This window comes from Ammospiza caudacuta, chromosome 12 (assembly GCF_027887145.1).
Source record: "Ammospiza caudacuta isolate bAmmCau1 chromosome 12, bAmmCau1.pri, whole genome shotgun sequence".
Taxonomy (NCBI): Eukaryota; Metazoa; Chordata; class Aves; order Passeriformes; family Passerellidae; genus Ammospiza; species Ammospiza caudacuta.
In genome coordinates, this window is record NC_080604.1 from 8,363,226 (window position 1) to 8,383,762 (window position 20,537).

At 61.9% G+C, this 20,537-nt stretch overlaps 5 protein-coding genes across 6 annotated transcripts; 2 read left to right on the top strand and 3 right to left on the bottom strand.

The window, feature by feature from the left end:
* Positions 1-159: 159 nt before the first annotated feature.
* ABHD14A (abhydrolase domain containing 14A) lies at positions 160-1,781 on the bottom strand. The gene is made up of 4 exons (XM_058813055.1): positions 1,458-1,781; positions 1,232-1,347; positions 703-938; positions 160-438 (listed from the first exon to the last, which is right to left on the bottom strand). Exons 1-4 carry the CDS (start codon positions 1,670-1,672, stop codon positions 256-258), a joined length of 750 nt encoding a protein of 249 aa, XP_058669038.1. The 5' UTR covers positions 1,673-1,781; the 3' UTR covers positions 160-255.
* Positions 1,782-2,189: 408 nt separating this feature from the next.
* Positions 2,190-3,842, top strand: ABHD14B (abhydrolase domain containing 14B). 2 transcript variants are annotated; one of them, XM_058813051.1, is made up of 4 exons: positions 2,190-2,363; positions 2,553-2,784; positions 2,941-3,182; positions 3,520-3,842. In XM_058813051.1, the coding sequence occupies exons 2-4, from the start codon at positions 2,577-2,579 to the stop codon at positions 3,700-3,702; spliced, it is 633 nt and encodes a 210-aa protein (XP_058669034.1). In that variant the 5' UTR covers positions 2,190-2,363; positions 2,553-2,576; the 3' UTR covers positions 3,703-3,842. The 2 variants fall into 2 exon arrangements, with proteins under 2 accessions (XP_058669034.1, XP_058669033.1); XM_058813050.1 differs by having other exon boundaries at positions 2,191-2,363; positions 2,492-2,784.
* Positions 3,843-5,110: 1,268 nt separating this feature from the next.
* Positions 5,111-10,974, top strand: PCBP4 (poly(rC) binding protein 4). The gene is made up of 13 exons (XM_058812867.1): positions 5,111-5,183; positions 6,584-6,699; positions 7,025-7,048; positions 7,127-7,159; positions 7,392-7,508; positions 7,594-7,722; positions 7,954-8,082; positions 8,334-8,408; positions 8,559-8,603; positions 8,747-8,822; positions 9,197-9,249; positions 9,654-9,823; positions 10,138-10,974. Exons 2-13 carry the CDS (start codon positions 6,604-6,606, stop codon positions 10,451-10,453), a joined length of 1,263 nt encoding a protein of 420 aa, XP_058668850.1. The 5' UTR covers positions 5,111-5,183; positions 6,584-6,603; the 3' UTR covers positions 10,454-10,974.
* A 1,359-nt stretch (positions 10,975-12,333) lies between these two features.
* On the bottom strand, positions 12,334-14,036 carry LOC131563230 (probable G-protein coupled receptor). Its single transcript, XM_058813172.1, has 2 exons — positions 13,915-14,036; positions 12,334-13,676 (listed from the first exon to the last, which is right to left on the bottom strand). Exon 2 carries the CDS (start codon positions 13,564-13,566, stop codon positions 12,334-12,336), a length of 1,233 nt encoding a protein of 410 aa, XP_058669155.1. The 5' UTR covers positions 13,567-13,676; positions 13,915-14,036.
* Positions 14,037-14,946: 910 nt separating this feature from the next.
* Positions 14,947-18,625, bottom strand: PARP3 (poly(ADP-ribose) polymerase family member 3). The gene is made up of 10 exons (XM_058813030.1): positions 18,443-18,625; positions 18,121-18,246; positions 17,532-17,723; positions 17,047-17,182; positions 16,585-16,811; positions 16,297-16,446; positions 16,070-16,147; positions 15,653-15,830; positions 15,296-15,442; positions 14,947-15,185 (listed from the first exon to the last, which is right to left on the bottom strand). Exons 1-10 carry the CDS (start codon positions 18,623-18,625, stop codon positions 15,016-15,018), a joined length of 1,587 nt encoding a protein of 528 aa, XP_058669013.1. The 3' UTR covers positions 14,947-15,015.
* Positions 18,626-20,537: the final 1,912 nt, after the last annotated feature.

Genomic DNA, 20,537 nt, shown 5'->3' on the forward strand with positions numbered 1-20,537 from the left:
GGCCCCGCACTAGCGGCAGGGAGATGGGGCTGGAGCTCGAGGAGCCCCGCGGCGCTTGGGGACACACGCAGAAACCAGAGCAGCATCAGTTTATTGGCCTCGTGACAGACTGTTCCTCCTGCCAGCAAGGGACACCTCCAGTCCCACCCCCCGCCGTCCTGGAGATATCCCAGGAGGGAACCGCATCCCTCATGCCAGCTATCTGCGGCTCTCAGCCGCCCGGAGGCCCCTCTGTTGGCAGGGAGGAGGCAGTGCTCACTTCAGCTGGCGCAGGAAGCCCAGCAGGGCCCGGTGGAACTCCTCTGGCTTGTCCAGGTAGCAGGCATGGCCAGCACCTGACAGCACGGCCACACGGTGCTTAGGGAGTTGCTGGAGGTTCTGCAGGGCCTGGGGAGCCAGGCCAGTGTCACGGTCACCATACAGGATCAGAGTGGGCGTCTTGGTAAGGGGAGAGAGAAAACAAGAGCAGCTGTCAGAGGGGTAAATGGCCACCACACTCCCCCTGGGCTGTGCCCACGTCCATCCATCATCACAGGGGCTGCAAAGCTGAGGGGAGGCAGGTGCCAGCACCCCCATGAGCTGGGGGTCACAGGTCCCCCTCACTCACCCCAAAACAGTGCCACCCTCCACATCACCCTGCAGCCAGCTGGCCCACAAGGCTCACCAATACCCAGGGCAGCCCCCAAAAGCCCAAAAACCCACCTGGACTGCACGGTACTGCTCAGCAGTGAAATCCTTGGTGCCCACGGGTGCGATGGGCACAAAGCCGGCCAGCCGGTCCCCGTGTGCCAGGAGGAAGGGCAGGGAAAAGCGGCCACTCATGGAGGGGCTGATGAGAACAGGCCTCTGCATGCCCAGCTCCTGCAGGACACGGTCCAGGAACGCCCCCCGGCCCTGTGCTGTCAGCGCCATCTCCGCTGGGGGAGAATCCCCGAAGCCTGGTATGGGGAAGAGGGCATGGGGTGGTCAGGGGGCATTGTGCAGCCTGCAATGGTCTCTCCTCACCAGGGTTCAGGGGCGTGGCAAAAGATGGACACTCGATCAAGCCCCAGGGTTGTACAGTCACAGCCATCAATGCCGCAGGACACAGAGAAATCCCAGGCACAGTGCCCCAGGGATCACCAGCAGCTACCCAGAGCCCTCCCTGAAGAGATCCAGAGCCCAGCAGTGACTAAGGCAAGGGACGGGATCTGCCCAAAGAGATAAGCTAAGCACAGCGCCATGCTCCTACCGGGCAGATCTATGGCAACCGCACGGTAGCCCTCTCCAGCGAGCAGTGCCAGTGTGCCCAAGGCCTCCCACGTCTTGGAGGTGAACGCCTGGCCGTGCAGGAACAGGACATCAGGCCTGAGGGGGGAAAGACAGGTGGGAAGGGGCTCAGGAAGGCTGCTGTGCCTGCAGCGTCCAGCAGACCGGCCCCAGGGCCTCCACCTGCAGCTGCCGGCCGGCTGACCCACCTCCCGGGGCCCGCAGCTGCGGCGGGAGCCTCCCTGTAGAACACGGGGGGCTCTCCCGCAGCCATCCCCGTCCGCACGGTGCCGTTGGCCGCCCGCCAGGCCCGCTTCCCCTCGTCAGGCCGTGAGCGCCGGGCGGCCGGGAGCAGGAGGTACAGGAGGAGAGCGAGGAGCGCCCCGAGGAGCAGCAGCCACAGCCGGCTGCGGGCAAGCAGCATCTCCGCTCCTGCTGGAGGAGAGCGGCTGCGCGGGGCTGCGGGACCCCAGCCCGGCTGCTGCGGGGAAACAGGTCCCGGTCCCCGCTGCTCTGCTCAGCTGAGGCCCAGCTCGAGCCCCCGCCCGGCTCCACCGGCCCCGCTCGGCCCCGGCCCTGCCGCCCCCGGCCCGCCGCGCACGGCGCCGCTACGCCCTCGGGCCCCGCCTGGCGGCAGCCCGCGACACTACTGCCCCGAAGGACTCAACGGCCGGGGCTCGTAGCGGAGCCCGGCTCGGGCGATAGGCTGGGGCTCGGCCAAGCTTGGCAGAGCTCTGCAGAACTCGAACTGGGCTATGTTCGTCAAGGGCTCGGCGGCTCTCGCCACAGCTCGGGCAGGGCTCGGTACTGCAGGGCAGAGTTCGGGCCCTGGTCTGCAGCGCTCGGCCTGGCTCGGTGGAGTTCGGGTAGGGCTCGGTTTCGCTCGGCAATACTCGGCTCTGCTCGGGAAAGCTCGGCTTCACTCGGCGGGGCAGGGCCCGGCCCGGCGGGCCCCAGCGGTTCCCGGGGCCGCCCCGGACCTTCCGCTCCATGACGCGGTGCCGCCGTTCTCTCGCCCGCCCCGCCGCTCTTTGGCCCCGGGGCGCGGCACCCCCAGTGCCGTGGTGCCGCGGGGAGGAGGCGAGCGGCGGCCGGCGCCGTGTACGGAGCAGCAGGTAAGGGCTGCAGGCCCAGCGATGGACGGGGAAACTGAGGCAGGGGCGGGCCCCTGAGGCCGCCTGGCACATCGGTGACGCTGGTGGTGCCACCACAGTGAAGATGATGCCGGTGTGACCCTTCACAGCCCTCTTGCCACCACCGGGCAGAAGGTCCATCAGCCCTCCCGTCCCCACCTGTCACCCCAGTTAACAGCGCCGGGGTCCCCAGGCATGGCCGCCCCGCGGGTCACCGAGAGCACCGTCACGGTGCAAGGACAGAGCCTCTTCTACCGCCGAGCTGAGCCGGCCCAGGCAGTGCCCAGGCTGACCGTGCTGCTGCTGCATGGCATCCGCTTCTCCTCCGAAACCTGGCTGCAGGTGGGGACGCTGGCCACGCTGGCCGAGAATGGCTACCGAGCCGTGGCCATCGACTTGCCGGGTAAGGTGTGGTGAGCACAGCCCTATCAGGCGGGGTAGCCACCGGTTTGTGGTGGCAGGATGGCAACGCCCGTGTCCTGCTCTGCTGTGCTGGCTTCTCCCTGTCATTTGGGCAGAGTGGAGCCTGACAGGGCCACTTGTGTCTCGCACGATTCAGGGCTGGGGCGCTCGAAGGATGCTGTGGCCCCAGCACCCGTGGGCCAGCCAGCACCAGCGGCGTTCCTGAAGGCAGTCTCAGAGGCTCTGGACCTGGGTCCAGCTGTGGTGATCAGCCCATCGCTCAGTGGCATGTACTCGCTGCCCTGCCTCTTAGAGCACAGCCAGCTGTTCAAGGCCTATGTACCTGTGGCACCCATCTGCACTGAGAAATTCACGGCGCACCAGTATGCCCAGATCAAAGTACGGCCTGGAAGGGCACTGGGGAGGGCAGGGAACTGGGAGGAGATGGTGCAGGGGGGACCCTGGCACTGGGGTTGAGCAGGGGAAAGGCCAAACAGGCCAGGAACCGTGTTGCCACTGAAAGAGCAGAACCTGATGATGAAGGAATGTAAATGTGGGGTAGTGGGAAGTAAAGAAGGGACAACTGGAGACCCAGGAGTCTGAGCTTCAGTTTCCCTTTGTCATACTGGGTGGGGGAGAAGGGCAAGTGACTCCCCGCCAGGATGTCCCTGGCAAGGAGGAGCAAGTGCCTGTCTGGGTGACCCTTGCAGGCTCAGGGTGCTTTCCCCCTATACAGACCCCCACGCTGATCGTGTACGGGGACCAGGATGCAGAGCTGGGGCAGACCAGTCTGAACAACCTGAAGCACCTCCCTGAGCACCAGGTGCTGCTGCTGCCGGGTGCAGGACATGCCTGCTACCTGGACAAGCCCAATGAGTGGCACCGTGGACTCCTGGACTTCCTGCAGCAGCTGAAGTGAGGAGGTTGGGACCACAGAGCAGGAGGATGTGACCAGCCTACCCACCCCTCTGCACATGCACCCTTGTGCCAACCCAGGCACTCACACTGCACTGGCCCACACCAGCACCCACTCTCTTGAGACCAAATAAAACCCCAAGCTCTGCCACTGCTTTCCTGCCACATTCATCCTGCTTCTTTTCCACCTTTCCCACCTCCTTCCCCCAAACCTACCTTCATGGCTGCTGTCCCACACAGGTTTGGGGGCTGACAGCAGGGAAGATGCAGCCACTGAGGGATGGTACATTTGGGGATTGTGGATGAGTGAGTGCCAGCCTTGCTGTAGCCCACGCATCACTCCTGATGGGACCCCCATGAACCTCAGAGGGTGCCCAGGGAGCCCTGGGGCTGTGTTAAGGGACAGGTAGGTCTACCAAGGCAGTGACATCTGTGTCCCCAGCTGGCCAGCTTCCTCTTCATCCTCCTCTTCCTCCTCCTACCCCTCCTGGCATGCACCCAAGTCCAGGGTAATCCACATGGGCTTAAAAGGGAGCTGCCAGGCCTGGGAGGCTCCTGCCCGTGCCCAGCACCCAGGGGAGATGGGTGATTTACCCAAAGAGTGGCTGCCATGGACAGATGAGGGGGTGGGCAGGGAGGCTGGACAGACAGGGGGCAAGACCCCTGCCTGCCCCCTGCCTGCTCTGCCTTTGGTGCTGCTGCACCGGGCACTCGGGGGCACAGATGGAGCCGGCAGCAGGGTGCCCCCCCAGTGCCCCCCCTTCCCCAAGCTTGCCTGGCTTTAGCTGCTTACGCCAGGGCCCAGGAGGATTTAGTGGGGGAGGTAAGGGGCGGGGGGGCACTTTTCTGTGGGTGCAGGATGCCCGTGTGTGGGACACAAGGCAGTGCCAGGGGTGCAGGAGCTGGTCTCTGCCCTGGCAGTCTGGCAGCGCCCCTGTATGGAGCATCCCTGGCCCCCCAGATGGCTCAGCTCCCCTGTTGCTGTCCTGACCCCCCCATTCACGGGTGCCTCCTGCCCCTGCAGGCACCACCCCGCAGCAGCAGCCCGGGGTGCCAGCGGGCCTTGGGGTGCCAGCTGCCCCATCCCTGCCCGCCCCGGTGTCCTTGAGCCCTCGAGCCCTGCCAGCTGATCGGCTTCCAGGAAAAAAACCACGCAATTACAAAGAGGGGCGATGTGTGAGCCAAAGGGAGGGGGGCCGGGGGGGCCAGGAATGTCCCCAGCGGTGGCAGATGGCCTTACCCAGGGTGCATTGTTCCTTTTAGTGTCTCTTATCCGCTGTAATAGGATCCCGGAGGGAGGGATGTGGGAGAGGGGAAGAGCGAGGGGGGCCCCGGCGTGGACCGGGGTGGGGGCCGGGGCTGCCAGCTTGGCCCTGGCCTGTCAAGCGGCTCATTGTTCCTGCCCCGGGTGTCACTGGGCGCCGCCGAGGACAATGTGGCACTGAGAGGGGCGGCCGGCGGCGGAGGGACGAGGCGCACACAAAGGTACCCGCCCGGCCCCACTCCCGCGGGGACCAGGGGGCTTGGGGCAGCCGGGAGGGCGAGAACTGAGAGGTTTCCCCAGGGACGGGGTGGGGGCTTCCTCCTGTCGTCCCCCCTCCCTTTGTCACCCGAAGGTGCCCCGAAGGACGGGCGGTGCCCAGCTTGGTGGCTGTCCCAGTGCCAGCCGTGGCAGGTGGCCTGTGCCCATCACCGGGGCCTTTGGCGTCTCTGCCAGCCTGCCTCACCTGGGGGAGAGCCCCCTGCCCGCAGACCCCCCAGGCGTTGTCTGTGGCAGCGGGGGGGACACCCGTGGCCCTGCTGCGTTCCCCTGTCCCATCGCCGGCCTCATCCCTCTTCCCGCGGCGCGGTCTTTGTCCCTGGCGGGCTCCTGCTGCCATTCATCCCAGGGGAATGGGGACCCTCGCTGTCCCTGCCGGCACCCCACACCTCTCCGGCTGCCGCGGGCAGGGTGCATCCCTGCCTCCCCCTCCGCCCCACTCCGGGCTCCCTGCACCAGGATCGGCAATATTCCCCCTCTCCAGTGTCTCCACCTTTCCCCAGCCCGCGGTAACGGGGGGTGCAAACTGGGTGTTCAAACCCCTCCGGGGGTGCGGGCACGGCGCTTGGGGGCTGCGACCCCCCGTTCCCCTGATGCAGGAGATGTGCTGTAGCGGTGACGAGTCCTGCCAGCACCTAAAATAGCCGCCCCCCCCGCCATGCCCGCGGCCGCGGCCCCAGCCTCAACACGGGTGCTTTGTTTCAAAGCTGCTTGGCATCGCCCAGCCCGCCGGGAGCCAGCGGTGCCGCAGCCGCCCACCCGGGCCTGCACACACACTGATTGTCCGGCTACCGGGCCCCGGCCGCCCACGGCCGCCCGGGCACACGGTCCGGGGGCCCTGGGGAGCTCCAGGATGGGACACGGTGCAGCCGCGTCAGTCAGCAGGCATCATGCTGTGCTTTGGTTGGGGTGGTCCCCATCTAGGAGCTTGCCTCAGTGTCCCCTGGGACTTTGTGCATGGACACGGGGAAGGGAGGAGGAGAAAGAAGGTGGCTTGCATAGCTTGTGAGACCACCCAGGCCACCTCTGTTCTCCCTACTGTTTGCATTGGCAGACAGAACCCTATCCCACAGCCACGCTCCACACGCCTTGCCTCATCCCCCTGTATCCATCCAGTTCTGACTTTGTGCAACTCAAGCACGCACATAGCAGTGGGTCCCTTTTGGGGATAAAGGGTGCCTGTGGGGTGCCATGGGGCCATGTGAGCCTTGCCTGCCAGAGGAGGGCACAGTGCTGCCCCTGCCTCAGTTTGCCATTCCCCAGCCATAGGATATTCAAGCTGCAATCTGGGGGTGGGGGGTTAGCTGGGGCATGTCCCCTTTCTGAAGACCACCGTGTCCCACAGGCTCATCTCGCCCTCCCGCCATGGCATCGCCGGACGGAGCCAGTGGCGTGGGTGGCAGTCCCGAGGAGACAGAGCTCAGCATCACCCTGACCCTCCGCATGCTCATGCACGGCAAGGTAATGGCAGGGGGCTCAGTGCCACTGAGGGGACAGCGATACCTGGGCTGAGGGGCCAGCTGGAGCTCCAGCTCCTCACCAGGCCCTGTTTTCTGTGCCCTGTTTTCTTCCCATGCTCCCAGTCTCCCCTAGGAATAGCATTCCCAGAAGGATTTCTCTCCCCATCCTAAGCCAGGGAGGGGCACATTCCCATGCCCCAGTGTCACTAGTTAAGTCACCAGTGTCTCTGGGGCTGAGTCTGCCTGTTGCCAGGCTGTGGGCAAAGGAGGTATGTGGCATGCAGGGAGCCACCTCTTGACAGTTCCACTCTTCTCTGCCTTTTCAGGAGATCGGCAGCATCATTGGCAAGGTAAGATTTGGGGTCCGGTGTGTTGCCAGCACTTGGCCCCCCTGGACCTGACCACCCACTCTGTTCCTTTATCTGCAGAAAGGAGAGACTGTTAAGAGGATACGAGAGCAGGTAAGGGCGTGCTGGTGGGCTGCCAGGTCCTGCTGCCTGTCATGCCTGTACCTGCCAGCTCGCACGTGCCTGCCCCCCTAAATCCCAGGTGGGGAAAACAAAGCAGCACCCCAGGGAAGGCTGCCTGGGGTAGGTGGGAAGGCATCCGTATCCTCCTGTGAGGCTATCCCTGGGGGAAGTCCTGAAGCACAGGGCTTGTGACATCCCTAACGGGGTGTGACACTGTCCCCAGAGCACTGCACGCATCACTATCTCGGAAGGGTCCTGCCCCGAGCGCATCACCACCATCACCGGCTCCACCGACGCCGTCTTCCGCGCTGTCTCCATGATCGCCTTCAAGCTGGAGGAGGTAGAGAGCCCTCCTAAATCCCCACCAGGTGCCCCCACACCTGTGGGATCCTGGGGTCTGACGCTGCATCCCACATCCCTCACAGGACCTGGGAGCAGGGGGCGATGGGGTGTCAGCAGGCAGAGCCCCGGTGACCCTGCGCCTTGTCATCCCCGCCAGCCAGTGCGGCTCCCTCATCGGCAAGGCGGGAGCCAAGATCCGGGAGATCCGAGAGGTGAGCCTGAGGGGAGCCTGGAGGGCACAGAGCCCTGGGGGCACAGAGCCCTGGATGTAGGGGCTGACACGGTCCCACAGGGGCTGAGGGAGGTGATGCAGGAGAGGGAGCATCGCTCTGCAGGTCCCGCAATGGGCCCTGGGGGCTCAGGAAGGGGACAGGGGTGGTGTGAGGTGCTGAGCCCTGGCAGGGAGCTGTTGGGGAATGCCGGCATCTCTCTGCTTCCTGCAGAGCACAGGGGCACAGGTGCAGGTGGCTGGTGACTTGCTGCCCAACTCCACTGAACGGGCTGTCACGGTCTCGGGGGTGCCGGACACCATCATCCAGTGCGTGAGGCAGATCTGCGCTGTCATCCTGGAGGTACCTGCCAAGCCCCCTGCCCAGCCCAGGGGGCATCTGCTACCCACCTCTCCCTTCCCAAGGCTTCCCATGCCCATCTGGACCCAAACACCAGGGTTCCCCTGTGTGGAAACCCATAGGAGCACTCTGCCTTTGTAGTGCTGGGGGCTGTGCCCAGCTTGCTGGGGGCATAAGGGGGCAGAGGATCCTTGGGCTACAGGGGCATTCAGCTTCATCTCTCATCTCCTCCACCTCCTTCCTTCTGTCTCCAGTCGCCTCCGAAGGGGGCCACCATACCCTACCACCCTGGTCTGTCCCTGGGCACCATCCTGCTCTCTGCCAATCAGGTAAGAAGCCACAGCATCTCCGAGGGCATGAGGTGGCCAGGAGGGCAGCCTCTGGTGGGCTCAGGGTAGTCTCTCTGCCCCAGGGGGGAGTGACCTGAGGCAATGGTCCTCACCTGACTCCCCACTGATGGTCTTTTTTGCTCTCCCCAGGGCTTCTCCATGCAGGGCCAGTACAGCGGGGTCTCTCCTGCAGAGGTGAGTCTGTCCATGAGGCAATGGGGTCTGTGCCCACCAGGATGGGTACTGCTGGGAATGCCTGCCTTGGAAGGCACTGGGGCACAGCTGACTCTGCCATCACCCCTAACACCACCTTCCTCCTCTTGGCACTGTCTGGGCAGGTGACGAAGCTGCAGCAGCTGTCAGGGCATGCGCTTCCCTTCGCCCCCCTGGGCCATGCACCCACCATGGTGCCAGGTGAGCATCTCCCATGCTCCCCTGAGGCTGGGTGTGCCCCTCCTGATCCTCCCTGACACCTGGCCCTGATGAAGGGGTTTCCCTCCTCTGCACCCTTCCCAGCCCCCCCAGCATGTCTGCCTGCCCCTCCAGCACAACCTTGTCATTGTTTTCCTGGGGTCACTGCACCCACCAGTGCTCCCCAGGCCTGCAGTGCGAGAGCACCAGCACCAAATTATGCCTTGTGTCTATGTCCTGTCTTCCTTTCCTCTCCCCAGCAATCCTCCAGGTTTGTCCTCAGGGCCACTCACCATCCCAGTATGGGGCTGGGGTAAGGGCGCAGAGCTACTGGAGAGCTGCCCCTTCATTGCTGAAATCCCTGTCTCTCTCTCCAGGTCTGGATGCCAGCTCCCAGAGCAGCTCCCAGGAGTTCCTGGTGCCCAATGACGTATGTATTGATCTGGGAATGACGAGGGGGACCACAGCTTGTCCCCACCTATGTGGCACTTTGCAGAGGCCAGCACCCACTGATGCACACAGTGGAGGCTCTGCCAGAGCTTAGGAGCAGGAGGGAGTAGCTGGGGCAGAAGAAAGGGGAAACTGAAACACAGGACAGGGGGAAGAGTTTGCCAAGGAAAGGCCTTGGCATGTGGCACAATGCCCGCAAGAGGGTCTTAGGTGAGACCAAAAAGCAGGGTTTGCTCAAGGAAAGCAGTGTCCTGCCCTCCTAGTGCCTTCCACAGTTTCACCCCTGAGGTGTAGGTGGTGTCTGGGTGAGCCCCTTGGAGCTCCCTGCTTGGCAATCTGCCCTGGCTGCTCCTGGCTCAGCCCATGCCATCCCTGCCCTTTCAGCTCATCGGCTGCATCATCGGCCGGCACGGCAGCAAGATCAGCGAGATCAGGCAGATGTCAGGTGCCCACATCAAGATTGGCAACCAGACCGAGGGCTCCAGTGAGCGGCACGTGACCATCACAGGGACCCCTGTCAGCATCACCCTGGCTCAGTACCTCATCACAGCCTGGTAGGTGCCACCCTGGGGGGACTCATGCTGGGTGCTAGTGAGGAGTGGCTCTTCACCATCACGCCAAGGCAGCTTTGGGAGGATCCACAGCATCCTCAGGAAGAATGAGCTGGGTGGTGCTTTGAGATCCTGAGGTGGCAGGTGCAGGACCCGTGACCCACCATATCTGAGGCCCAGTTTTTTAACCCAGGATGTGCCATGGATAATTGTGCCAGAAGGGATGGGGTGCGCAGCTCCTGCAACCCAACCTTGTGGTGGGAGAACAACTCTGTCACCATGGTACTCACCATCATCCTTCTCTCTTTCTTCCCCAGCTTAGAGACTGCTAAATCTACCTCCCAGGTGTCACCAGGCCCTGGCTCCATGGACCTTGGCATGGGCTTCTCGCAGCCCCTCGGCCCAGGCTCCGGTGCGGCTCTCCCCGCCGTGGCCCCAGCGCCCCCGGCCCTGCTGGGCACCCCCTACGCCATCTCCCTCTCCAACTTCATCGGCCTCAAGCCCGTGTCCTTCCTGGCACTGTCCCCCTCCTCCGTGGCAGGTCCCAATGGTGGCACCACCACCTACACGACCAAGATCTCGGCGGCCAACGGCACCAAGAAAGCTGACCGGCAGAAGTTCTCGCCCTACTGAACCCCACTGGTGGCTGGGCCAGGGGGTACAGGGTGCTACTCAGTAGCAGGGACACCTTCCTGCCACCCACCCTGATCTCAGCCTCTGCCAGGTGCCCCATGTCTCCCACCCCAGGGAAGGGAAGGGTCTTCCTGGTGGTGATGCCTGCTGGAGGAAGGGGCAGTTTTGTTGCCTGCTGTCCATCCCAGAAGCTCTGTGCCCCCCTCCCTGATTTTCTGCACCGAGACCATGTGTCCCAGTATTGGGTGGAGGGGCTGTCCCTGCTGGCCTAGGGTCCCTTCTCCCAGTGCCCTGTGCTGGTGTGGGACCCCTACTTCCTGCTCCTCACCCTGCCTCCCCGGCCATCCTGCTCATGCCCACACTCCATCTGGCACCCCAAAGCCAGGTCCCACTGGATGAGGGCTGCCTGGCCTCTCCAGGAGTCCCACTTCCACTGGCTCTGGTGGGGGGCCCTCCCTGGGCCACCCTGGGCCAACCCCATCCAAGAGCCAGTCCCTGCTGGCTTGGAAATGCTGTATATATATGAGTCTATATTTTTTCCTCCTTTGTAACTTATCAATGGTTTAATAAAAAGATAAAATTTACAAGAAAATTACAATAATAATAATAATAATAATAATAATAATAATAATAATAATAATAATAATAATATTCCCTACCCTGGGTGGAGACTTCCCCCAGAGCAGAGGTGGCCCCAGATCCTGGGTACTTGGGTGGTGGATGGAAAGACATCCCTGTGTCTAGGGGAGGATGCTGGCCTTCAGCCCCATCTCTCTGTGGGGGTCTTCCTGGAGCCCCTCCCTGCCACAGGGAGGCCATAGGGCAGTTTTCCCTCAGGCCTTCAGTTACTTCTGGAGTAGGACATCTCCAACCCACCATGCCAACACCATCCCTGGGACCTTTGTGGGCAGGCAGAGGGTGATGTACCCCTGCAGCGTTCCCCAAAAGGGTCCAGTCCCCCTTCCAGCAGCGGGGACCCTATGAGAGTCCCCAGGCCCTTCAAAAGCAATGAGACTGAAGAGGAACAGCAGGTCCTGATCCCCTCTGGCTGCTGCTGCCCTGGGGCAGCCCACACAGCCACCCCCCACCACCCTGTGTCACCAAGTCCAACCCAGCGTGCCCTTGGCTGGCAGCCCAAGTTGGCACGTGGCACTGCTGACCAGGCCTCAAACTGGGCAGCTGTGTCCATAAACAGCCTGGTATGGACCCCCAGACAGCCAGTTCCCCCCCAGGGGGGTGATCCCTGCCAGCTGAGAGGGACAGAGGGCATGGCCAGGCGTGGCCATTGCATGCTGCCATGCCAGCAGGACAAACAGTGACACAGCCAGAGCCAGCCCTGTGGGTGTGTCCCCCGATCCACTGATCACAGGGAGCAGAATCTCCTCCACACAGACATTAGTTTTGGGTTAAACAGCCAAGGATGGAAGTCTCTGTGTCTGCCATCCATCCAGGCTCAGCAGGGGCTGGGCCCTGGTGTTACTGGTATTAGTGGCATTAGCTGGAATGTTGCCCCTGGATCAGGGGACATTGGCCCTTCCTGTCGGCCAGGCATGCTCCCACCCAGGCAATGGAGATGGAGATGGAGGTGTCCCATCCCCTGCCCCTGTGCAGGAGCCCCCTGGCACCCCATGTCTTGAGGAGAGCCCATCTCTGGAACTGGGCTGTGCTGGAGCCAGAGACAATTCCAGCCTGCAGAAGAGAGATATGACTTCCTCAGATCTGCTACCTTCTCCCAGCAGAGAAAACATCTTTCAACATAAGCTCAGAGTAGAGGCAAAACCTGCACAAGGACTCCTCCAAATCCAAGAGATTGGGTCCAAGCAGCGCTCATGGGTCCCTGGCAGGTCTCCTGCCCAGCACACTGGGACAGATCCTGCCTCTCAGCTGCTCTCTTCCCCAGGAACTTGACTTGGGGTGGGGAAGCTTGTTGTGGTCTGGTCCAGCCTGTTCCTGGGGCTGGGGCTGATGCAGCTGGTGTGCATCTCCAGTGTGCAAGTTGCTCTCTGGAGGAACTGCAAGAAGTTTTCCTGCACAGAAGCCTCTGAGATGGTAAGACAGAGCTCCTGACCAAGTGGATGGTTGAGACAGCTGCGCCGCAGCCGGGCCAGCTCCTCGCGGATTTGACGGTTCAGCAACCCGTAGAAGAAAGGATTAACAGCAAAGGAGGAGTAGGCAATCCAGGTGACCACCATCTCCCCGTGCCCACCACCCACAGTGGCAAGAGGGACAGAGGAGTGCAAGTGGAAAGCAAAGAAAGGCAGCCAGCAGCACAAGAACTGTCCCACAATAAGCACCAAGGTGAGGATGGCCTTGTTGCTTCCCAGAAGGCGATCTGGGATCAGCCTGGGCAGCATCAGGATCCAGGCAGTGAGGATGGTCACCTGGCTGGCGATGGAGTCACATCGGTGTCTGGGTGCCACTGCCTGTGCTGGCACGGGTGCCTGCTGCAGGGACGCAGTCCGGGCCACGCGGTAGATGCTGGAGTAGACAGCGAGGATAATGATGGTGGGCAGAATAAAGCAGGTGATGCTGAAGAGGATCACAAAAACCTTCTTGTGGGCCCCGGGGCTCCAGTACACCGTGCAGCGGCTGGCACTGGTGGCCCCGTTGCCATGAGGCCATGCCACTAGTGCCAAGACAGTGATGAGAACAGACTTGACCCAAACGAAAACCACTCCAGCCACCGCCAGCCTGATGGTCATCTTGACCTCATACCTCAGGGGGTGGATGATGTAGTAGTACCGCTCCACGCTGATGATGCAGATGGTGAGAATGGAGGCACTGATGAAGCAGATGTTCAGGAATATCACGGCCTTGCACTCAGCAATGCTGTAGATAACCCAGTTGAAATAGGAGGAGCTGGAGATGATCCCCAGGGGCATGAGGAAAATGGCTGAGAGGAGATTGACCACGCAGAGGTGGCAGACAAAGATGAACTTCCTGAAAAGGGGCGTTTTGAGGATGATGACCAAAACCACGATGTTGGCCACCAGGGCGGTGAGGGTGAGCAGGATCATGCAGAAGAGGCCCACCACCTCCTGGCCAATGGAGTGCTCGGGGATGGAGAGCAGCTCTAGGCTGTCCGTGGTGTTTGACCCCGTCCAACTCGGCATCCCCCTCCAGGGCTAAGCCAGCAGCTCTGGTGCCCGGGCAGCAAGGGCTCTTCTCCTGTGTCCCAGAGAGGGTAACCCCACCACAACCATGACTGCTACCTTCTCCTTGCCTGTTGGGATCAGGAGCCAGGTGTGAAGGGAACGAACCAAAATGGAGAAGAGCCACAGAGAAGCACAGAGACAACCAGCACACTTCCCAGGTGCTGGAGGAGGGAGAGGTAGCCAGTGAAGTCATATCACCCTGGCTCTCCCAAAGCTGCCACCTAGGCTGTCCCCAACCCTGCCAGGGACCCCATCCCCCCTCTCCAATGGCACCAGTATGTCCTGAGGTGGGACAGCACAACTCACCTGTCCCAACCCTCTCGCTCTGGCCACAGGGGCCCCCAGGGTGGGTGGGATTCAGCGCACCTTTTCTCCTGGGGAGATGGGCAATGCTCCTCTCCTCTGGGGATCCTGCTTGCTGCTGTTGCTGGTTCTGTTGCTCCCGCAGCAGAGCGGGGCTGCCGGCCCTGTGTGAGGCCACGCTCGCCCGACCCCGCTCCCGTCACCGCTCGTCATCCTGTTTGCCTGCAGCCCGCCAGCTGCGGATGGCACCAGCTGTCACTCCCGGCACTGCCTGCACTGCCTGCACCCGTGGCAGTCCCACGAGCACAGCTGCTGGGTCCTAGCAGCCGGCAGGGGCTCAGGAAGGGGGAATCAGGGTTCCTGAGCCCTGTGCCCCCCAGAATGGCCCCCCACTGCACCAGGCCTGGTCCTTCCACAGGAACACCTCAGCCCTTCCTTGGGCTCAGGGGACAGAGCTTACAGGCAGGTCTGCAGCAAATCATCTCCACTGGCACAGGGTACCACAGGGTGACTGATAAACAGGGGCATCAGGGTGACACAGCTGGGAGTTGCTCTTCCCTGGCAGCCTGGGCACCTGGACATGTGTTCAAGGGACACACGTGAGCACAGAGAGGGGCTTGGCATGGGTGCCAGCCTGGGGCAGGACAGCAGGCATGGCATGAGGCACAGCACTAGAGGGAGGGCAGGATGAATTCCTCCATGCCCAGGCAGGGCAGCAGATCTTGTTCATCCTCTGTAGCTCTGATGCCACAGGGTGGGCATGAGCCGTGTGCCTTGCTAAGGTGATGAGAGCAGCTGGCTCTTAAAAACAGCAGCTTTCATCTGAAGGCTTCAGCCCCTCAAGAGCCACCCATGCCATCCCTTCAGGGACCCACAGACACCCCTCCCTCCAGCACACCCGCCTTGCTGGGCAGGAAAGTGAGAGCAGCACCCGGTGCAAGGCACAGTGCTTTTATTGACAGTCAAAGCAAGCTCAGTGCCCATGCCAGCCTGTCCCTTGCCAAGTCCCCGGTGGGGTGGCCAGGAAATCCAGATCACTGTGCTCTGGGCTGGTGGGTGCGACCTCCTGGCGCTGGGCCAGGGCCAGGGTGCTCCCAGGCACCCTCAGAAGCGGAGCTGCACAAGGTAGCGGAGCCGGCACTGGCTCTCCTTGTAGATGAGGTACTCGCTCTGGCTGAAGGAGGAGTCCTTGTAGGTGGGCATGGGGATGGGCTTGCCCTGGCACACGAGCACCTTCTTGCCATCCAGCAGCATCTCCTCGTCCTGTGCAGGATCTGGGCCAGAGGCACCCCAGCACTACGTGAAACCTGAGATCTGGCCTCTCCCCCCGCCCTGTGTGCAGCACAACCCCAGAGCTGCCACAGCCCTGCTGCCCGCAGCTCACCCGGCTCTGTGCGGCCACAGGCCAGGACACTGTCATAGCCAGCAGGTGGCTCACGCAGCGTGGGGTCGTCGCTGGTGATGCGGTAGGGCTTGCCCAGGGCCACCTCCGACAGGAACATGATGCCAACATTCTTAGATGTACGGCCCACTGCCATGGGAGAAAAGGGAATGATATCACCATTCCTGGCACTCCCATCTGGTTGTGCCCGGGCCACGCTGGAGCACCGGGACCAATCACCATGGCAGGGAAGGGGCTCGGCAAGCCCACAGCTGCCTGGCAGGGGGTATGCAAGGGCAGCCAGGCTCACACAGACCCTGTGGGCATCACAGGCAGCCCAGCCCGTGGCAGGACTCTCACCATAGCTGGCTGACTTGCTGTTCTCAGAGGCAAAGTAGATGCCCCTGCCCACCCGGCCGCCGGAGTGGGGCATGATGCGCAGCCCGCTCCTCAGGATGGCCGCCACCACCGCCACACTCGTGCCGTGCCACAGCAGCCGCCGGTGCTCCAGCAGCTCGTGGGCCTTGAAACGCTCATCCTACAGAGATCAGACATAAAGGCTGTCCACAGATGGACACATGGGGCCCAGGGGTGGAGGATTGCCACCCACCTCCCCAGTCCAGCCCCAGCACCCGGCTGGAGGGGCAGGAGAGTGGGTGCCTGTTCAGCCCTGGCCAGCTGGGCTGAATGCCCTCCTGGGTGGAGAAGCCCTAAAGCAATCCTGGGGTGCAGCCATGGCTTCCCCACTGTGACATGGGAGGTTCACCTCCTCCTCACCTCGCCATCTCGGGCCACCTGCCAGATGTTGAGGATGTGGAGTTTGTGCCCAGTCTGCATCACATAGGTCTGGATCAGCTGCCAAGGGGGAGGCAAAAAAGCTGTGTCATTCCAGGCAGCCATCTCAGCAATGCCCACGATCCCCCTGGGACTGTAGAAGCCTTTGGGGTGCCCACAGGCCTGACATAATTGTTTCCGATTATGGGACACTGTGGCACAAGCAGCACCTGGTATTCCCGGGAGGCCGGGTCAAGCAGGGAGAGCTGGCAACACAGCAGGGCATAATCCTGATCCAGTGGATGGGCAACTTCTTTCTCCTCCTCCTCCTTCTCTTTCTGAGCCTGCAGGCTCTGTGCAAGCTCAATGTCAGCCAGCACCTGGCAGGGACAGAACAGGGACATCCTCAGCACCAGTGCTGGGCACTGTACCAGAGAACCAGGGCAAGCCCAGCCTCCTGCCAGCAGCTCCTGCCCCACCAGGGAGGGATGCCAGGCACCGTGTGCTTGGCACCTCACCAGCAGCATGTCCTTCTTGGCACGCAGCAGCTCAGGGGAGTTGATGGTGGGTGGCCGTGCCCGCCCAAAGTTGTGTGGGACGATGGTGTAGAAGCGTGAGGAGAGTTCCTCCAGGCGGGTGGCCTGGGGGGGCTGCTCCCTCAGAGCTGCCTCCAGCTCCTCCAGTGCCTCAAAGCCCCTTGCTATCTGCTGCTTGCTCAGCTTCCCCAGAGGCATCTTCTTCACATCTGCAGGGGAGGACAAGGTGAACCCATCCACCCCACTCGCCCTGCAGCTACCTCTAAGAACCTCCAGTATCACCATGGGCAAGTGTGGGCACCCAGCATGGGGTGTCCACAGTCCCACCAGGTGCCAGGATATCAGAGGGGGTGCTCTAAAACCCATCAGCACCTCTGCTCCATTCACCTCCCCACCTGCACCCCCCGACAGAGCCCATGCCACCCATCAGCCGCCAGCTCCTACCGATGTTCATGGTCTGCATGGCATCCCGGAACATGTCACTGCTGAAGATCAGGGACACCAGGTCCTGCGTGGCTCTGTCCAAGGTGCAGGGCAGCACCCGCTGCTTGCACACCTTGTCCCCATCCACGGCATCCACCTGCAGACAACCCACATCAGCTGTGGGCCTGCAGGAGGCTGTGGGAGCACAGCACCAGGGCTGCCCACTCTGTGAGGAGAGCCCGGTCCTGGGGCAGCAGAGCAATGAGCAGGTGCTGCCTCCACTTCCATGGCCACCCACAAGGCCGTGTTTCTCATTCAGGATGCCCTCGTACTCTATTTTAACCCATTAGCCCCAAATCTCTGCCAGCAAGCTGCTTCAGCAAGCACCCAGACCGCCCTCAAAACCCATCCCATCCTGCTGAGCCTCTTGGATGTCCTGGTGTTCAGTGCACCAGGAGTGCAATGAGGACCATCCCACCATGGTGACAAGCTCTCTCAGTACTCACCCTGAGTGTAGTCTCCACCTCCTGCCCAGCCCCTGGCTGCACCTCAATGAGCGTGTACTTCCCTGAGTGGGCAACAAAGTTCTCCCTTGTTGCCCAGCTGTTCTTGGTCTTCTCCCGAAACTTCTTCTCAAAGTCCTTCTTGGCAGCCTCCAGGGAGGCACAGGGCATGAGCTTGGACTGGCCTGGCTCTCCCTGGCAGTGGAGAGCAGCGGTCAGGAGCTCCCCTGCATCCCTGCTCCACCAGCCCCATGCCAGTGGAAGCGGACAGGCAGGAGCAAGGGGATAGCAATGCTGTGGGGCAGTGAGCAGGAATGTGCTGAGCCACCAGCTCAGGAAGACACCCCAGGACTCCTTGCTGGGCTCTCACACTCACATTCACTGCAGGGACAGGTGCCACATGCCCCAGACAGGCAGGCTATGTTGTGTGGGGAAAAGTCCTTTAAGTCCCCCATTAAAGTGCTATAGCAGGACACTTGGGTGTTTGCTTTGGGACCAGGCACCACCAGGCTCACCCTCAGTTTTTGGGGCTCTGAAGGCAGGGTGGGGCCAGCTGAGGTGCAGGGGATGAGCGATGCCCAGGGGGACTCACCACGCGGCCCCAGCGGCTCCAGACACTGTAGGCACCATCGTGCTCCAGGAGCTGGATGATGTAGAACTTGTTGTTGTTGGCACTGATGTTGGTCTGGTTCAGGGTGCAATCATAGTCCTCATAGACCTACAGCGAGTGACATGGCCTGGGCTGGCACCTGGGAGCGTTCGGGGAAGGAGAGGGGGCAGAAATGTCCCAGTGGGAACACACGGGGTCTGCAAGGGAAATTGGGGCTGCCCCTGTGTCAGCAGGGCAGGGGCTGGTCTGAGACTGCCCCAAGCCTCCCCCCCTGCCCCTCTGAGCAGCCCAGCCCTGCTCTCACCCGGGCACCCGGTGCTGAGCTCAGCGGGCACCGCCCATCAATCGTGGCGGGCGGCTTCTCCTTGGCAGAGGTTTTCAGGGTTGCCAAGGTGGAGCTCCAGGTGTCGTCCTCCTTTTCCACTTTCGGTTTCTTTTCCCTGCTGTCTGGCTGCTTCGAGGAGGAAGCTTGGCGCTTGGAAGCCATGACTGAGCCCCCCCTGCTGTCACCGGTCAGCACAGCCTTAATCCCCCAGAAAAATCCTTGGGGACAGCAGAGGGAGAGGTGAGAGATGCCATGCTGCCCTTCCGGGAAAGTCCAGCGGGCTGTGCCCTGCTTTCCCTGTGCCTTCAGCCCACAGCAGGGCTGGAGGAGGGGATGGGACCTCTGCCCACAATCCTGCCACTGTGTTCAGGGTGGGTGGAAGAGCCTCTGAGCACCCTTCAGCCCTTGAGGGACCCCAGAGTGGAAAGAGCCCAGTGACACAGAGCTGAGGGGGAGCACAGGGGAGCTGTGTCCCCACCTCCCCTCACCAGGACCCCCCAGTCCACACAAGTGTGTCCCCAAGGCTCGGCCAGCTCTGTGCCCCCAGGGACATACGAGAGGGGAAACAATGCAACCACACACCACCTGACACTAAATGTCATCCCTCAGTCGCTCTCAAGAGCAGTGAAATGCTTTGATTTGGGCAGGAGGGGGCTCGGACAGCCCCTGTGTGCTGTGCCCCTGCCATCCCAGCTGAGGACAGCAGTGGGGACAGGGGGACAGGCTGTGTCCTACCTGCTCCTGCTGCCCAGGGCTGCCTGCAAGAGCTGCCGGGAGCCTCCAGGCTGGCCGGGCAGCCTGCCCAGAGGAGAAACTTTTTCCTTAGGCAGCACCCGGGGATGACAGCGGAAACAGCTGAGACGCCTCCGGGCAGCAGCGCATGCACCCTGTGACAGAGCTGCCTGCTGCTCGGCTCCACTGCATGCACTGTCTGTACTGCCATCTGTCTGTCTGTCTGTCTGCAGTGCCTGCCTGCAGTGCCTGCACTGCCTGTACTCTCTGTGTGTCTGTCTGCACTGCCTGTCTGCTTGCACTGCCTATACTGTCTGTCTGTACTGCCTGTCTGTCTGCAGTGCCTGCACTGTCTATACTGCCTGTCTGTACTGCCTGTACTGTCTGTCTGCACTGCCTGTCTGGCTGGCTGTTTGTCTGTACTGCCTGTTACTGCACTGCCTGCACTGCCTGTACTCTCTGTGTGTCTGTCTGCACTGCCTGTCTGCTTGCACTGCCTATACTGTCTGTCTGTACTGCCTGTCTGTCTGCAGTGCCTGCACTGTCTATACTGCCTGTCTGTACTGCCTGTACTGTCTGTCTGCACTGCCTGTCTGGCTGGCTGTTTGTCTGTACTGCCTGTTACTGCACTGCCTGCACTGCCTGTCTGTCTGTCTGCACTTCCTGTCTGCCTGTACTGCCTGCACTGCCAAGCAGTCCCTGGATGAGGTGTGACCCTTACCCCACCCTGCTCTCCGGCCAGCCCCACTCCGCCGTGCTCTTAGACTAACAAAATGGTCTTGAAAAAAATAAAGATGGCACAATTTTTTGTATCATTTAAAAATATATTTTGTTGGGTCCCAAGAAAACTCTCAGGACTGAGGGTCAGGCAGTGAGGAGGACCTGACTGCATTTGAATGTGGTTTGATGGGCTCTCAGCAGCCTCTGCCTTCTCCTGCCATGCTCTGAAGGGTCCAGGTCCAGGCAGGAGAGCTGTGCAGGAGCAGGGACTGTGCTGGTGCCATGGGAAGGGGGTAGAGGGGACCTTGGTGCTGGGAATATGGAGAGGACAACATTGCTGGGGCCAAAGTCTGGTTGGCTTTGCAGGTCCTGGGCTTGGCCATGTGAGCCCAGGCAGTGCAGGTGGGGATACAGCCCCATGTCCTCCCTTGGGGACAGAAATTATTCACTTTTAACTGAGGCAGGTGCCCCCCAAAGGGACCATAGGCCATGACAACTATTTAGCTATTGACAGGGGGAGGAGCTGAGGTTCTTCACTGTGGAGAAGAGAGGACTCCAGGAGGAACTTAAGACCCCCTTCCAGTCCGCAAAGGGGCTCCAAGTCGGCTGGAGAGGGGCTTTG